The following is an 18,042-nucleotide window of genomic DNA, read 5'->3' as shown; positions in this document are numbered from 1 at the left end:
ACACCTGGTAAAAAGAACAGGTGGGAGGAAAGAGAGAGCTGTTCCTAAATATAAGCACTGAATCATTTCACAACATTCTCACCTCATTAATTTAGCAGAATGATTTGCAAAATCAGATCTTCATTCTATCTTTTATATAATCAGTTGAAGTTAAAAGCCCATTGCTGTCTGGCCTTTAGTGGGATCCAACCCTACAGCAGAAAACAAAGCACCACGACCGCTGGTAGAAACAGGACCAAGGGTCTCTCTTGGGAAATACCTTACTCTAGTACCTCTACTATTCATGCCTCTTTACTTACTAGTGTATAAAATCAAGTTGATGACTGCATTAAAATAAGACTAAAATACAATAAACTTCTAGCGACACTGATTTACAAATTAGCCTTCTAAAACGGGAAGGAAATTCTAGCCTAAAAATGCACTAAAATGACAATAAAAATTACGGCAAGAATCAAATGAACTTTAGTGAAATTGTGCCTGATTATGATCAGTGAATATGTTACTCTTTGTAATAGTTCAATGCAAACTTTGAACCACCAGAATAAACCTGCTGAAAGGGGAAGTAACAGTACAATTTACTCAAGGAAAGGCAGGGAATGAAATTTTAGGAAAATATTGCCACCTTTCATGTCATGCCAAGCCCAAAACTAGTTTAAAAAAAAATCAGAATGAAAATATAAGGCACACAGATGAGAGACCCTTAAATTCAGAAGGAAAACAAATACTGAAAGACACATTGACAGGACTATTTCAAAACTCACTTTCTTGCCTAGACTCTCTTCCAGCCTCACAGACTAACATAAAAAACGCCACCATCTCCAAAGTCACATGGGAGTGTGGAATCGCCCCACTTTGTTCAAGGCAGGACAAGTTGGGCTGCTGAAGGCAATGCTTAGTGATATCTATATAGTGACTCTAGAAGAGTTCAACAGCAGAAAAAAATACAGGGAGAAGTTTTAATTTTTTACTGGTGGGTCAGAAAGCTAGCTGTATTACCACAATTCTACATAATAACAAAATATAATAGGAAATTGCAGTATTCTCTCATACCTCATGATTTCATCTTAGATCACATGAAAAAATCAGCAGACTATAATAATTATCTACCAAATGAGACCATATGACTCACAAAGCCTCTCTTCTGAGATATTAACCTCTTGAAGTACTAATTGACATTGCTGACAGAATGGAATTACCAGTGCAAGCAGCTCAGCAGTCAAATAGTTTTCTACTTCCATTGCACAATCACAAATACTGCAGAAGGAGATACAGCTATCTTCCCAGCTTAACAGCTCTTTTGATAAGAGCTGAAAGAGTTCGTGAAATTATGTACATCCTAAAAGAAAAAGGCAACTTCAACTCATAAAAAACTGTCCCTAATTTCTCAGCAAGATCCACCCATACAAGTGAACTTGTTTGATTTTCACTTCAGCAGAGATCACCTATTTATTTATTTACAGACAGCCCCAAAACCACAGTCTTTCAGGTGTTAACCACGAAAAACTTACAAGAGACATTGCCCCTCTCTCTTTCAAGAATGACCTTGTGTTTGGGTAGGAATAAAGCAGCTTGTTAATGTCTGGGTCAAAGAGATACTGTCAATTCTGGCAGCACTAGCTGAAGGAGCCGATGGAACAGCAACAGCTGGTGAAAGTCAAAGCTAAATTTGACCAAAATCATTCAACGTGAACTTGTTGCTAACTGAACATGGCCACCTGGAGAGAGCAGGCTGCATTGTTAGGCTGGAAGAAGACAAGTGTCCATGCTATAACAACAAAACAGAGAACAGTCATAAAAGTTCACACTGCCCAAGTGTAGAACTTATCTATGCAAAACTAAAACTTAGTAGAAAAGGATTTCCAAGGTGTGTGATTTCCTTGGATGGGGTTGGTCTGAAAACATAATTTGATGCTATTAGAATAATTTCCTTTCAGCTTTATGTTTTCCCCTATAGTTGGTTCACAGTGCCACCACCATGGATGATAATACTAAGCCTAGAAACACCTGAAACAGAAAAGTTTAGTTTTTATATTAACAACATAAGCAGATGCATGGCCAGGTGAGTAACAGGTTGAACACAAGTCTTAGCTTGACCAACCTGGGTCCCCGACAAAGAGATCCTGATCACTCACACACGAGGCGGGAGGAGGTCCCATTTCTTCCACTGCTGAAACCACTAGAATTTCTGCCATGTGTCCTACGATACACAGGCAGTCCCAAGGAAGACCTGCATTTCTATTAACAAAGTGCTACTGCCAGTTGCAGTTTGAAAAGAAAGACAAGACTTTACTCTCCTTTCATAAAAATGCCATCTAACCAGGGAGGATCGGAAAGCAGAGCATTTCCATGACAAGCAAGATACTGCACAACCTCTGACCGACTCGTCTAAATTTTTCTTACAGCCTGAGGGAAATGGCATCATTAACTTTGCAACAGAATCAAAACAAAAAGTATTGATTTTCTTAAAGGCAGTAGCATTCTTTGGGCATGGAGCGTATTTTTTGTCTTGCTGCTCAGCAACAGCCATTTATAAACCTCTTGTACAGTTTAAGGCCAGATATTTGAAAAGTATTAATTTAAAAAGACATTTATATCATAATATATAGCGGGGAAAATGTACGTGACACTTTGTATTAATGTTTTATCTGAAAAATAATCTCCTATAGTTAGCTTCCCTAATAGGAAGATCAAAAGCCGCATGTTATCACATAAAGCTCTGACTCGTGGGAACTCCCTGACCGGCCGCACACAGAGCTCCCAAACAGCGTCCAGGGGACAGTGGTGACCCAGGCTCTGAGCTACACCCTAAAACACCACCACTACGAGCTTGCACGCTACTGACACTGGGTTTGCAGATTTGGGTCACGGTGCCTGCGACACTCAAGGTTAGGAACATAAGGCATGGTATCCTTTGCCACACACAAGGAAACTACTTGAATCGCAGCTCAATGGAAAAAAATCTGTTCTACTTGAGTATTTCATCTACTGTATAAATATCCACTACATTTGCATCCTAAGGATATAAAAGTTCAGGGCTTTTTTTCTTTCTTTTAAGCATTTTTATAAAGCATTCTTTCTTATTTAGGGCCTGGTGACTTGTAACACCAAAAACAACTTGCATGTCGTTGGTCAAACACGCTTTTATTGTACAAGGTAGAATCAAAAACTATCAGCACCCCACAAAGAATGACTGCAGCACGATTTACGTCTTCAGCCACTGGGAAAACGTTGACTTACATTTACCTGAAACTTCACCTTCCTTCAAAGTGATGCAAAAAAAGCTAAATCCCAAAGACAGGGTATATATACATGCTACTACAGACAAATATGATCAGCAAACAGAAAATTAATTTTTTTATTTCTTTAAATATTACAATTATTAGCAACTTTTCCACTGAAGTTCATAGAAAATGATTACCCTGCAAAACTGTGCACTGGGCCTGACATCAAGGCCAGAAAACTCAGTGTTTTACTTTAAGCTACCAAATCTATCAAAGAACAGTTATATTCCCAGGTCGTAGTTGATATGATTTTTATAAGAAACATTTTTAAGGAGTTAACACACGTGAAGTGTTTAAAAGTTGCAAATTTTCTTCATCTTGAAAAACATAGCTTTCTACATTTTATGTTGATTGTACTTGACCTTCTCTTCAAAATGTCACACAGAGGGAGACAGACCTGGTCTATACTCAGTCATTATTCACCCAGACAATACTTTAGCTATCAAAATGTTGCCCATTCACCCCCCTAAGCTGCTGCAGGCAGGAACGGCATTTGTCAGCTCCTGTTGTACTTCACAGACCTTCAAAAAAGATGGCAATTACAGCTAGATCAAAACCACCAATGGTTTGGTCACTTCTTGAGACACAGAACAGCTGAATAACTACAATAAGATCAGCAAAAACATCGAGCAGAAGTGTGACGCCTACCCCTGACTGAGCGACAGGAAAATATTCTGACTCATGTAAAACTTCATTTGGGGTCACACCTACACAGAGAGGCATACGCTGTATTGCATTGATCCGTACCAGCAATATGAAGGCTACCACTGAATTATACGCTAGTGATTTCAAAAAGAAAAGTTAATTATAAGCCTGCCTTAAGACACCTAATTCATCCAACCTGAAAAACATGTTACAAGAGTTGTAGAAAAGTGGCCACAAGAAATTTAAGGGCCAATGAAACAACTATAGCCATCCTCTGAATATTAAGCTAATGAGACATGTTGCACTGAAGAAAGAATATTAGGAAAAGGATGCATGATTTCATGCTGTGTGCTTACAGTATATGTGGTCGGTATATTACAAAAACACTCCAATTCAAAAATAAAAAAAAGCTCCAATACTTAAGGAAAACACAAAACAACATTCAATATGTCATGATTAACTTTATGGGTACCTGAATTTAAGATCCAAGAAAACAAATACTATGAGGCCAAATGAAACAAGTGGTAGTAGGATTCTGTTTTAACACTAAGATGATGCAAGTCATAATATAGACTTCACAGCATAATTAACTAAATGCTGAAATAAGTATTATTTCCAGACCACTGGTACAAATTCAGTCAAGACCTTCATGTTTCTTACATGTTTTTACATGCTGATGTCACACAATGAAATGTTTATTTCATCTTCTCTAGTTCTTAAATGGATTTACGATCTTACAGAAGCTTTTTAAAATTATTTTCCCCAAAGTTTCTAGAAACCTCACCCATAACAGGCAGGACAATGGAATCACATCTCGCAACACACAGCACAGCCCAAGTTTTGCTGAGGGACAGAAGGGGCTCATAGCACTGGCTGCAGCTGGTTGTTCATCTCGGGTTCATACACGCAGAAAGAGGAAGCGTTGTCTTTTGTCTCAGTGTCTCTGCTTCAGCATAGAGCCATCTGCATCACTGCCGTGAGATGATGTGGTGTATCTAGCACTTGCTTAGGCAGGAAGGGAGAACAAAGGGCTGTATTGATCAGACAGATGCACTGCGCCGTGCCGTGCTACAGCACTGGAGTTTGAAACAAGAAGTTATTGAGAAAAAAAGCAGTGGAGCCATACCTGATCACCTAGCTCACAGAGGTGAAACAAGGCTAAATTTTCTGATATTTGTAAAATATCTGGAGTATGGACAATTGCTGACTTAACTGTGGAAGCTTAATTTAAAGTTAAAAATGAAAGGGAAGATATTTGGCATAAACTAATAGTAGATAGGTTGTACTTTTCTGAGTATCTTTCTGTAAAGTTGAGCTCAAGCCCAAACAGCATTCTTCTGTTTTTACTTAATCCTAGACCCCAAAAAAAGTCACACAAAGTAAAATATCTGCCTGAGGTTCTACAAATCCAAAATTAACTGTTTTTTTTTTTTGTTAAAATGACACAGAAGCCCCAGGCTGAGATGTAGTTACATCATTAAAACAGCGCTTTCACTGACTTAGCTTGAGTTATTCAGGGAAAAGTAGTTTCACTCGGCTAACCCAGAACATAGATCTGTCGTTATGGTCAAGTCCACACCATAGACACCTTTCTGCCATATTGTAAGAGCAACCTGACATCAGTGAAGCACATCTAATGAAGCTATATTTAGTCACACCATTTTTTCATGGGAAATTAACAGCAAGTCCCCGTGCAAGGAAACCAGAAACAGTATGAATGACCTGGCAAGCTCTAAATTAAAACCAGCGAGCAGAGTTAAACGTCCCAAAGAGCCTCCACAAGTGTCGGGGGAAGCTGTGAAAGCAGAACTAGGGTTAACGGCCACAGTGTTGCTCTCAGAAACTCTCCGGTGAGAGCGGCTGCGTTTCTTCCCCTGCGATCTTCAGCCCTGCTCTGGTAAACCCCCCAAGTGAAGAGCACGCACAGGAGCCGATGGGTGCAGCGGGGCTGCGCTGGCTGCGAGCACCGCCGGGACCCGGGAGCTGCCTGGTCCGGCCCATTTCATTAATGCAATTCTAACCTTGATGAGCATGAGAAATTATGGAAAACACCTCTGTGTTGGAGAGGGGAGTGAAATTAAAACCTTTCACACCAGCTGGAAATTGTATACCATATTTAGCCTTAGAGAAACTATTCCACTTCTTTTCTCTACAAGCGTTATCTATTTGATTGTTTGCAAAAAGTTTATATTGCCTTTGTATTTCCAATACATAAGACTGTCATAAGGAACAAGTGGACTTTGATACCAAATTCTAACAACTTCTGCAAACACTTCTCCTCATATAAGATTCTTCTAAGAGAGACAATGTCCTGAACAATGAAATTATTGTCTGGCATGTTTGAAAGAGTCTTCTTTATATATCTCCAGATCATAAGTCAAAACCCTACTTACTTTAAACCTTTATTAATAAACTATTATAACTAATAAGCTATTATATGCTTGGCTATACAGCCTTCACCTATGTTAAAACCAAGAAAACAACCAAATATATTCTACTTACTTTAACGTACATATAGTCTAAACCATCTATTTCCATCCCGTATCTCTCGTAACACAGACTTTCAGCACTTTCAGAGGCAGTTGGTGTTTCCTCTCCAGGCAAAATAGGCTCAATCTCCAGGGAAAATATTTCCATATTTCATGTACTGGTGTACACTAACTCATAAGGCAACTTGGGAATCTCTCTCTCTGGTTTCCTCAGCAAAACAACTGAGGTCATCTGCTTTAAAGATACTTATGAATAACCCATGGAGTCTGCAGAGAGTAACGTGTGACAAGCCATGTTGGGGCAATGAATTCCCGCATTGTTAGACCAACTCATAGTATTTTTAGTTTAGTTCTCTGGCTCTACAAAGAGCAAGAGTGTCCTCCTGTAAATCACAAAGTAATCGCAAAATTCTCTTGTCTTGTGATAATCAAATGGAAGAACTCAAAGACACTGTCGGTACCTGCAGCAAGACTTCACCATTTTTCATATCCCTTTACAAAAAAGAGTCCTTATAGGTATGAAAGTTACTGAGATGAGAAGTCTCTGTTCTTCCACACTTAGGACTGTCAAGCTAGAAATGTGCGGTTTACATCTAACCATGCAGCAGTCTTAGGAAACTCAACACAAGTCACACGTCGTATTTCCCCCTGTGTTAACTACTATAAAGACACAATGATAGCTCTTCAAAGCAATGTTGCTTTAGCCTTTACATTTCATTTTAAGCAAGGGCTCTCATCAGACCACAGTGTGAGCAGCCTGGAAGAGCCTGCTCTCAACCATCCCACTGTCTCCTAAGAGCTAAATAAACTCAACAAGCCACTTCTCTTGCTAGTTGCCGGTACAGCTTTTATCCTATGTGAATTACCCTGCCAGCCTTACCTACAGCCACACCCGAAGCAGGGTTAAAAGGCAAAAATGAAGACTTGATGAGCAATGAGGGAAATGCAACAGCTTTCAAGATGTTCAGAAAATAACCACAACTTTCACCAAACAGCATGGAGGTAACAGACTCAAAGACGACCCTTCAGGCACAGCTGCATTCTGCATTCCTGACTGCTTCTCCTCCAGTTTAATCTCATACTGCTCCCTCAGACCGTTCATCAGCACGGTGACTTCTCATTCACACTAGCTTATTTGATGTTAGGTTTGTACCTTCTTCTCCCTTAACGTTTTAAGAAGCTTTACCCCAGCCTTGAGTACCTCCGTGTCGTTATTGTTCAGGGAAAGATCTGTGACAATTCTTGCTATTGTCCCTGATTAACAGGCCAAAGAAATTAAATCCATGCCACTGAGAAGAACAGATGGTGTAAAGACACAAGATCTCTGCTTTTGTCAGTAATCCACTTTTCTTCAGAATTTGCATTAAAACTCAGATACTCACATTGAAGTTGGGTCAATATCTGCAATCCACAGACATTCAGTAGGAGTGAAGTCTTTAAACTTTATCAGTAGTGCCTAATGTTTCCTGTGCTTACCTTCCAGCTGCTTAATGCCCAAGATTCAGCAAGGGCGGCACTCTCTAATGTAATCGGACCAAGTACTTATCCTCTTTTTAAAAAGAAAAAAAAACCACACAAAAACTCCCCAAAATCACAAACCTTTTAGCCAGCCCTGATCTCTTCATTTTATTTTTATACAAATAGACAAAGATATATAGAAATAAAACTACTAAATACTGCTATTAACTGAGAGCAGGCAGCAAAGCAGCTATATTGTGACAGAAAAGGCACGGGTTATGACCCGAATGGCCAGGAACAGGAAGACCCCAAAATCATCAAGATCATCAGCTCGATAACTGGTGCTTTTCACATTTGTGCAGCGCTGGGCAGTTCGGGTTATCCATCTCACACAGTATTTCACATTAGGCTACTGCCTGTAGCAAGCTGAGAAAGTGAGCTGTGCTAAAAGATGGGTGGAACCACTATCTCCCCGAGGTGGTGGGGGTCCTGAAAGCAGAAGCTACTCCTGAAAATATACTCTTGCTAGTAAATATTAAAATTGGGTTTTAAGTAGACAGGTCCTAACTTACTGCAACACCACAGTCACAGAGCTTAACACAAAGAACCTGACAAGATGCCATCCCTAGGTTATGTTTTCATTTGTTTCCCTGCACAAATTACTCTGAGCAGGTATATCACAGCAAAGTTATTTCCCTGCAATAAGAAGAAATAGAGAATCAAGGCCCAATCTTTCAGATCTACACACTTGATTTCAAAGCATAAAATTAAGCAATGTGATTACTCACACAGAATAATCCTTTGCAGGATCAGGCTTAAGCAAACCCAGGGTTAAGCAAAGCCAAGCAACACTGAGAACGAGGAGGAAATGATGCAGTCCTAAGCAAAGGGTGGCAAAGAGCGCAGCACTGGCATGGGTATGAAAGTGTTGTTCTCTGCCAGGAAAGTCACTAAAAGCCTTGCTAATAGCGTTGGTAAACGAGGGCTTAGCAATGCAATCATACAACTCTCCATCTTGGATGCAGCTTAAAAGTAAAGCCAACAAAAGGAAAAAGTTACTGTACAAAGGCCTTTGAATTTAACACAGTCTGAATTTTCTCTATCTCCCATGACCTTTAGATAACAGGTCTCATTTTGTGCCTAATGCATTTCTACTTACTTAAAAGTTTTGTACATATTTAAATCATTTACTCAAACTCTTTGGAGCATCATCCCCAAAACGAAAACATACACCTGTTGTGGTGTATCATGAGTGGGGTTATGGTCTATGACTATAAGTTGAGCAAAAAGATATAGTCTGATGGAAGAAGAAAAAGTCAAAGTCACAGACATGATGAAAATTTCCAAGAACCATGGGTTTATTCTGATCCCAACACCATACTTTCTGCCACAAGGACCATCTATTATTAAGGGAAAATATGAAGTTCTTCCTTGCTATTTCAGCAGCAGAGAAGAGGAGCAGAAGGTGTGTGCTGCTGCTTCAACTCATTCGAGTAGTTTGCTAACGAAGCAGCAAGAATAGCCTTGCCCAAACGCCGTTTCTTGGCCCTGGGCCGAACTGTACAAACACTCACTATCAGAGTCAAGCACGATACACGCAGCAGTAAACACCGCTCCACTACAGCGAGCACTAAGTTAGATCAGAGATAACCTCTCCACCTTCAAGCACACGAAAAGAAAACACACCAAGTAAAGGAGTTCAGACTCTGCTTGTCCCTAACTTCACATATGCAAGCCAAGCTAAGCTGACTTTAATCAAGAGGCATAAAACAAACCACTGGCTCTTATCAGAGGGGCTCTTGCTGCTTCAGAGCACAAAGTGAAACTGGGTCCGTCGTCTTCCCCCAGCGAATATGCCTCCAGATAGCAGCAGGCAAGGAGTGGGGCTGGACCACAGGGACAAAGCACAGAAAGCCCAAATTCTGCAACATCCCAGCAAAACAGGCTGCCCGTGACCACCCCACTCAAGAGAGGCTCTGGACAAGGCTTTGCCTTTCCAGCTGGCCATGTCCATACGTATGCTCACATATACACGCAGGTGTCAAGACTACAGGAATATCAGCAAGACTTCAAATACTTAAATATTTGTTTTGTGTATGTTTTGTGTTTTCAAGTAACAAAATCCAAATTCAGTGAACGCCCCCATAGGACACCCCAAGTGGCTGGCTCCTCCGAGGTCTGCTGCAGGGGCTGTTCTGACTTGCCAGAAATCCCAGCACCATTCCACTGGTACCCACGGGACAGCAGACTTGCCTGCTGCACGCTGCTTTTCCCTCACAGCAGAAACACCATCTACGATTAACCTTACTATCCCCTCTTGCTTTTTTTAAATCCTATTAAAAAATAGACCATTCCGAAACAGCGAAACCTTGTGATACTGGACGTTTCTGTGACTTCCTCCAATTCAACTGGTTCAATACACAAATTTCAATAACAAATATGCTTTCTTTAGTCCTACAGACATTAAACAATGAGTCTCATTAAAGAGAGAGACAAATTACTTTGTTATGAGAACACACAGAGGATTAGACTCCAAAAGGCCTCACGAGGAGACCCTAAGAGGCAGAAATGTCTGCCTGACCGGCTGCCTATCCCTTCCAACTCAGCCTGGAGCTCTGTGGCTCACCAAAAGTAACGGTGGTCACTGTACGCATTTCCTGACATGGCAGGAGCTTGACAGCACTTTATCTGCTCATTCATTTATCTGAAAAAATAATACTAAACCATTACCTAAGCCATCTGGCACATGCTATAAAATCACTGCAGTAGAAACAGACTGCCAATAACCAGTGGCAGCTCAATATACAGACATTATTACGCTGCAAGGAGTGCTGATAACAGTTGGGGGGGTATCCCACATAATCCAACAATATTATTAGGTAAGTGTTTTAACATGATACTCAAATAATTAAATAAATAAGACCAATTGTTATAAATGGGAGCTTCAGAATTATTCTTTACATGTAACAAAGAATTCACGCAAATTTTAAGATTAAGTTTACAGAAAAAAAAAAAAAAGGGAAAAAGATCAATATAAAGCTATGATCTCCTCTCCCCCAAAAGTGGCTCCCAATGACGCTACACTTCCAGTGTTTCATTAGGCCTACAGGATACACCCTCCCAAAAACTTCTGAGAAGCTTTCACAAAGAGCTTGCTATCCCTCCGGCCCCACCGCCCTGCCCAGGGTGGTATCGCTTCCTCCTCCGGACACACTCGGCGCCCAGGGGAGCAGCTCTGGCACAGACTGGGCTCCGACTCAAACCATCCCTTGTCGTGCTTCCCAAGGCTCACAGTTCCTTTTAACAAGAATGACAGATTGCTGACATGTAGCAAAACTGCCGTTAGAAAGCTAAGAGTGTCTTCAGTTTCTTAGGCTGCTGTGCTTGGCACTCCACTACAGGAAACTTTTTTTTTTTTACAAAAACATAAGAAAATGTCAAGGTTAAGTTAAACCAAGTACTGTTAGGCTGTTGGGTAATTATATCTCCAGCACCTTCAGTTTACAGGCAATAGGAATAAAGTTGGTGCACAGCTGCCATCACATTTATTCCAGTGACACAGCAGGTCCCTGAAGCAGAGAAGCAACTGAAACATCCCCTCTTCTGCTGCTGTATTAGATTTTTAGAAGACAGAAGGCAGAGGTACAGTTATAAAATACACTGTAAAGGCTCACTGTCATTTGCAGATGTAATTGCTTGACAATAAACATTTGATTTCTGCAACAGCCTCTCTGCTCTGAACCGCTCGGGTCCAACCCAGAAGCAGAGCGGGACTCACAAGTTGTGCATGGAGATGAATGACTCCCATCTCTGCATTACTAGGCAGCACAGCTCTGGAAGAACAAAGCAGCGATCTACTAAGACAACTGGTTACTGTTTAGTGTTTAGAAAACACTTATGTCACATGCAATAGTTTGAACAGCAACATAGAAGATTATATCATTAAGGCAGATTTTTTTTGACCCCCAAGAAAAGCCCACACAAGAAAAGCACGGAAATTCAGAAATACAATCATATTTTTCTCTCTTATGCTCAGGTTGTTTTTTTGCTGTATTTCCTTCCCCATGTACTGTTAACGTACCCAAGAAGAGCCATAACCTGGTCAGAATCTGCCTTTTGCTATTTTTGCTTGCAAGGACCCAGCACAACTGAAGGGGAAGACCAAGCCTTGTAACACCCTGGCTTCAAACCCGAGGCAGCTGCCTGCAGACAGCCACAGGAAAGCAAGAAAGGGCTCCTTGCGACGCTGGGGACTGCACAAGCAGTTTTTTGTTCTATGCAGTTCCCTCTGACACTTTCCTAACTCAATTTGCTACTTATAAACCCTCAAACTGAACCACTTCAAGGAGAGAGCGGCAGGACTGAAGGTCAGCTACCGAGTTCAGCTTGCCCAGACTGTGCTCTCCAGCAAAAACTGTTTACTGATTCCTCTATGTTCAAAGGAATATTTCTACTCACTTTAACTGAAACTGGATTAGGCCCTTAAGTTAGGTACAAACTAGCTGGAGCTAGCTGCCCCTCATCTCAAAGATACTGGAAAGGGAGGAACATATTGGTAGCAGTAGGAATAAAAATAAATGAATGTCTGATTGAATGAATAAATAAATAAATAAGGGCATTGCACACAGCCATACAAAACTGAAACAGAAATCCCAGGAGGGCAAAGCATGCTCTAGGAAAGCACAGCGTGAGAGAAACAACTCAGACCCAGGGAAAAAAAGGATGGAAATGGAGAACAAAAATGACTGAATGATGTCAACTCTTCACTCTGACTTTAAAAGAGGTGGCATAAACACAGTGTCTGACCTGCTCTGTTAATTTCCATCTACAGGCAATGAGAGCACATGCTGGGGCTTGGTTTTACACACCTGAAACTCACAAAGGTGATGTCTAACATGAAACATGGCAGTTCGGCCAGTGCAGAGAAGTCAGATGAGTTCCAGGTCTAGGCAAAGCATTCTCACTTGTTCTTAATTTCCAAGGAAAGCAGATTACACTTAGCAAAAGCCGATGCGTGGCCTAGATTGTCCCTGTCAATTTTATGGGTCAGCAGAAGTAGGTATCTATCTGTTGCTGGTAAACAGTTACTGAAATGCTGATCAATGACATCCAAGCACTGCTCGGCATGGCTACAGTGATTCAGAAAACACATCAAGATTCTCCTAAGTTTGTTTCCAAAGTCAAAGAACCAAAACTTTCAGAAACGATCTTACAGCAGGACCACCAACCTGCCATTGATAGATGTCCAACAGAACAAGTTAAACAGAGCTCATAGTCATAATATTTGTAAATAAGAATGCCTGGGATATAACCCATGGAGCAGTTTTAAACTGCTGCACCCCAAAATTGAAGCTAATACCTTCAAGCAGAGTCTGTATTTGCAGCGTTACTGGGCACAGGAATACAAAGGCTGGCATGGTTCAAGCCCATTGTTCACAACCAGCTTGTGAGTGTGCTAGAGCCAGTCCTTTAATTTAAATCCAAATTTCCAGATTGACTACAGCCATGCGCAACAATGAGGCTGTCTATTCAGTCACCGAGTTTAGATATACACCTGGATGAATCAAAGGAATAGGATTTTCATAGGAGTGGCACACTTCTTCAAAAATGTGTATCACTGGTTTCTAACAAAATTAATTTAGCTTAGGAAAGTAAGAGTTCCTTTATGCTATTTCAAGATGGCACATGTTGTTGGGACAGTGGGTGCTGTTTTTACGCTGGCATGCAAAGAAACCAAATTTGAAGGCTTACCAGTGCATGTTAGCAAAACTGGACACAGTGAAGCATACAGCAGAGAGCCCCACTTCCACAAACAATAGCTGGAAAGAAGTCTACTTCTCCCATTCTCAGACAACATTTGAAGAGATGCTGACAACTTCTCTGCAACACTGGTCATCCAGTCATTAACATAATTTTACCAACTGTTGTTCCAAGTAACTCACATGAACACAGCTACCTGAACCACTCGGGCAAGGTGGGATGTGGGTTTCCAGTAGGATAGGGTATGGGAGCTGCCAGGTACTTTGCTTCAAGACACACACAGCACACGCAGACTCAGCAACGATGTGCTGCAAATTCATACCCTTCCCTGCTTGCCACTGAAATATCTATGCCAATACCATACGTTAAGTGTTGATGCTATCCTGGGAGCTCTGGTACTTTAAGCAGCTGTCCTGAACAACGACCCTGACTCTGCCTGCCAGTATAAAAAAAGATGTGAAAGTCGCTCTTTCTGTGCCTACATACGGCTCTAAAGAGGAAAAGAACAGCCTGTGGTGTGAGAGTAATGCACTGAAGCCATCTTGCTGGCCTTGTCACCCAGCGAGTCCCTACTGGAGGATCACCCCTGCACTTGACTTCGTGTTTGCTCTTTTTACCTCTGTGTGCTATGACCTTAAATCCATTATTTATGTCACTTAATTAAGGATGAGATACTGAACATGATATAAACAGCATGGTGGCTTTATGTGGGGAAAAAGCGAGCAGAGAGGGAAGACAGCAGAGACAGTCTCTCTTGAACACCCAGCAGCTTTCCTGTCCTGGCAGACTATTTAGAGCCATGCCTTCCTCAGGAACTACAAGGGGCCCTGAGCTTTCCACTGTAACGCATCCCAAGACAACAGGACACCCACATTTTTGGGGCAGCTTCTGACCAAAGGACTTAACCACTCAAGGAAGTGAATTCAAGGTCAGACAGGGTTGGAAATTAAAAAAAAAAAAAGTATTTCTGATCAACTTTTTACGAGACATTTTAATTCCATAAGAAGACCCACAGAGAGATAAATCAAGAATATCTTTCCAAAATAACTGCTTACACAGAGGAAGTCTATCGGGCACCTGGGAACAACTCCACAGTACCACTACTCTCTTGATCAGAACACTGATTTTCATCCCTTTTTGCAATGACAGTTAACAGAGATACTCTTCTATGACACAAGACACCAAGATGCCTCATATCAACTAATGCATTTAGCATTCCTTAGCAGGTGCAGGCATGCACCTCACTTCCTCACATTCAATCTCTCCTACACAAATATATTATTCGGAGATGGTCAAGCCTATTGAAAGAACTGTCCAGCTTAATTTGTACTGATGCACAGTCAACGTGCTGTCCACCATATCCAAGTGGGAAAACTCTATAAATAAGGTGAACTATTCACGACAAAACAAAAAGGCTGTTTCCTTTCCTTCCTGTCCTCACACAAAGAGGGGATAATTTCAGAGTATATCATAAAGTGGCTCAAGGATCGAGATGGCATGGCTTTCAATAAAACACACTTTGACCGTGCAAGTTTTTTGAAAGAAGTATTTGGAGTTTGCTGTGTTGTACTGTGGTGCGCAGTTCTGGTGACCCCAGTGACCCCTTCTGCCCTTAAAAACCTGTGGTCTCTCATTTTTTTCAGATTTTTGCACTAGATCAAGGCAGAGCAACGAAAACGATGCATTGCTAGTGGATAAAACAATCATTTCCACAGCTCTCGATTTGCAGGCTTTGCCATCATCAAGATGTGGAGGGCAGTAACTGTTTCCGGGTAGAAGCTGATGAGATACTAACACACAAGACTAAAAGATTAGAAAAATGTCTGTTTAAAAAGCATATGAGAGTCACGCACCACATCATTGCTGACTGCAGGGCTTCTGAACGACTGCCAAAATAATAAATATAATCTAAAGGTGCAGTGCCACCAAAAAAGGTTAGTCTAATATCGAAGCGTCTATGCTGCAGAAGGTGTTTTTCCACAAGGAACGGGACGGTATTTCTGAAGGAGACAACCGGACCCGCCCGGAACGGCAGTTCTAACCCAAGGCGCTTCCTCCCAGGACCGGCGCATCACGGCCGCGCTGGCCGAGCCGCCCCGGCCGCCCGCTCCCGGCAGGTCCGCGGTGCCCACGCCGGGAAGGGCGGCACGGCCGGTTCCCCTGCGGTGCTCTGCGGGCGGACGCCGCCGCAGCGGCGCTGCCTCCCCGCCGCCCGGCAGAGCCTCTCCGGGGGGCGGCGGGGCCGTGACTCACCCCCGGCGGGGACCTGCCCCCGCGCCCCGTCGGGATGCGGGTCCATCTTGGGAAGAGCCGCCGGGGCGACTGCCGCGGGGGGCAGCGTCGGCCCCTGCCCGCGCTCTCCCTCCCTCCCTCAGCTCGGCGCTGGGAGCGGGGATGCCCGCCCGGGCCGCGCTCAGCCTCACCCCCGGCGCCTCGCCCGCCCCGCGGCCCGGCCGCCCCCGGCCGCGCTGCCGCCGCCCTACCTTCGTGTAGAGCTCGGAGGCTGCCATGGCGCAGGGCGCGGGCGGGCGGCCCGTCTGCGGCAGCCCGGCGGCGGGAGGCGGAGGACGGAGGGAGGGAGGGAGGATGCTCAGGCGGCGGCCCGGGCGCGGCGCGCCATGTTGCTACCTGGCGGGCGGCGGGGCTGCCCCGCTCTGTGCATTGTGGGAGCGGCGCGTGGCGGCGCGATGCCTCCCACCGGCGGGCAGGCCGCTGCCCCGGGGCCACCGGCGTCGGACCCAGGCGCTGACCGCTCCCCTCTCCGCGCTGCCGGACCCCCCGAGGGTGGCGGCACGGGTTTTACTGAGGGCGGAGGACCGACAAGCGGGGCTGCGAGAGCCCCGCCGCGGCTGTCCGCCTCCCGCCGCCAGCCCCGGCTCTGCCCGCACCTCCTCCCGCCCCGGCACGGCCCCACAGCGGCCTCCCGCTTTCTGCAAGAATCGGTATTCCTCCCCGCTTTCCTGATCCTTTCCCCCCCCCCCCCCTCCCCTAGACCGAAAAAATTACTCGTTTCTTCATCGGGGACATTTATAATTTGTGTTGCTTCCCAGCCCGTGCCCTACCCGAGGTGCAGTTCCCAAACCCGCAGGCTCTGCAGCCCGGGCATCACCAGCGCCAGGTACAGGGCAACGATCCCTTCCCCTCACTGGCAGCTCTCCCCTTAACACAAACAGGAGGTGAGCCCTCCGCGCAGCAGCCTCCCCTTACTGGATTTACACCTGGGTCACAGCCTGCTGCAGCCTCGGTGTGCCTGGCTGCCACCCTACTGCCTACCCAGTTATTCCCATTGTGTGTTTCTGCCTGTATTTCTCATGGGCCAACTTTTCCATTTTTTGTTCTCTCTCTCTGATTCTGATCCTATCATTCAAATAGTTTACAACCTCTTGCAGCTTCATTGCATCTTTAGCACTGAAACCACTACTGAAAACACTGAAGAGAACTGGGCCCAAAACGTTTCCTTTGACAAGCAAGTCCAGTTCTCACCGAGAAATGAAGGTACACATCTTTGAAAAGTTTAATGTCCATGTCAAAATGGAACGAAAAGCATAATCCATGTTCTGGCTAGGTCTTGAGATGGCACCTCATTGCTTTATGAATCATTAATGGATGTTTTTACAGCTCACATTACAGCAAGAGTTCTTTTGACAGCAGAACTGAAGCTATTACTATGTTTCTGTATTTTCCTTTTTCACCTCAGGAATGCATCCTACCAGTCCAAGTGGTCCAAAACACAAAACAAGTTTGAAACAGTTATCTCTGCCACACTCTCCACCAAAGTGCTTTGACTTTTTAAGTGGTATCATCTCTACAAAACTCAGCTGTTTAGATGACAGCTCTGTATTCACTGGATCGTAACTGTACTCCCCCTGAAACGTGCTGTGACTGTCAAAGAAACAGACAAACCTGTTCTACAGAGAAAATGTATATATAATATGTATAATAATGCTATAATCTAGCTGTCCTTTACTGCTGCTATCTGAAGGAGACAGAGAAAGTAGCAAGCACAAATGAAAAATAGTTAAGAAGAAAATATGGAGCCTTACCTGGAGTTGTTTGCATTAGGCACAGATACACGGTCTTCACAGCTAGTAAACTAAGGTTAGTAAATTCAGAAGAGGTTAAAAAAATCCTTGATTTTGCTGGGAGTGTTCATAGTCGAAACTCCAATGAGAACTGAATTTTAAAAATACCTTCCTTCCCATGTTCTGCCAGTATGTCAAGGATTATCAACCACGATGACTGTTACAGTCCCGTGCCAAGGAGGCTCACTCCCATCAGCAGAACTGGACATCTGCTCTCAATCCTACAAGAAGCCCAGAACTGGTTCCTGAGAATTGCTGTCCAGGTCAGGGGTAAAGTTTTTGGCTAAGAAATTTTCACAGCTGCTCTTCCTGTGTACACTACGGCAA

The 18,042-nt window shown here is 43.4% G+C and overlaps 1 protein-coding gene across 1 annotated transcript in view; it reads right to left on the bottom strand.

Moving 5' to 3' along the window:
• MYO5A (myosin VA) overlaps positions 1–16,162 on the bottom strand; it is a 98,422-nt gene extending 82,260 nt beyond the window's left edge. The window contains exon 1 of the mRNA XM_068410860.1: positions 16,117–16,162. Within this exon, the coding sequence (XP_068266961.1) occupies positions 16,117–16,143 (27 nt within the window). The 5' untranslated portion in view covers positions 16,144–16,162. The remainder of the gene's footprint in view (positions 1–16,116) is intronic.
• Positions 16,163–18,042: the final 1,880 nt, after the last annotated feature.

This window comes from Nyctibius grandis, chromosome 11 (assembly GCF_013368605.1).
Source record: "Nyctibius grandis isolate bNycGra1 chromosome 11, bNycGra1.pri, whole genome shotgun sequence".
Taxonomy (NCBI): domain Eukaryota; kingdom Metazoa; phylum Chordata; class Aves; order Nyctibiiformes; family Nyctibiidae; genus Nyctibius; species Nyctibius grandis.
This window is presented reverse-complemented; position numbering and strand designations above follow the sequence as displayed.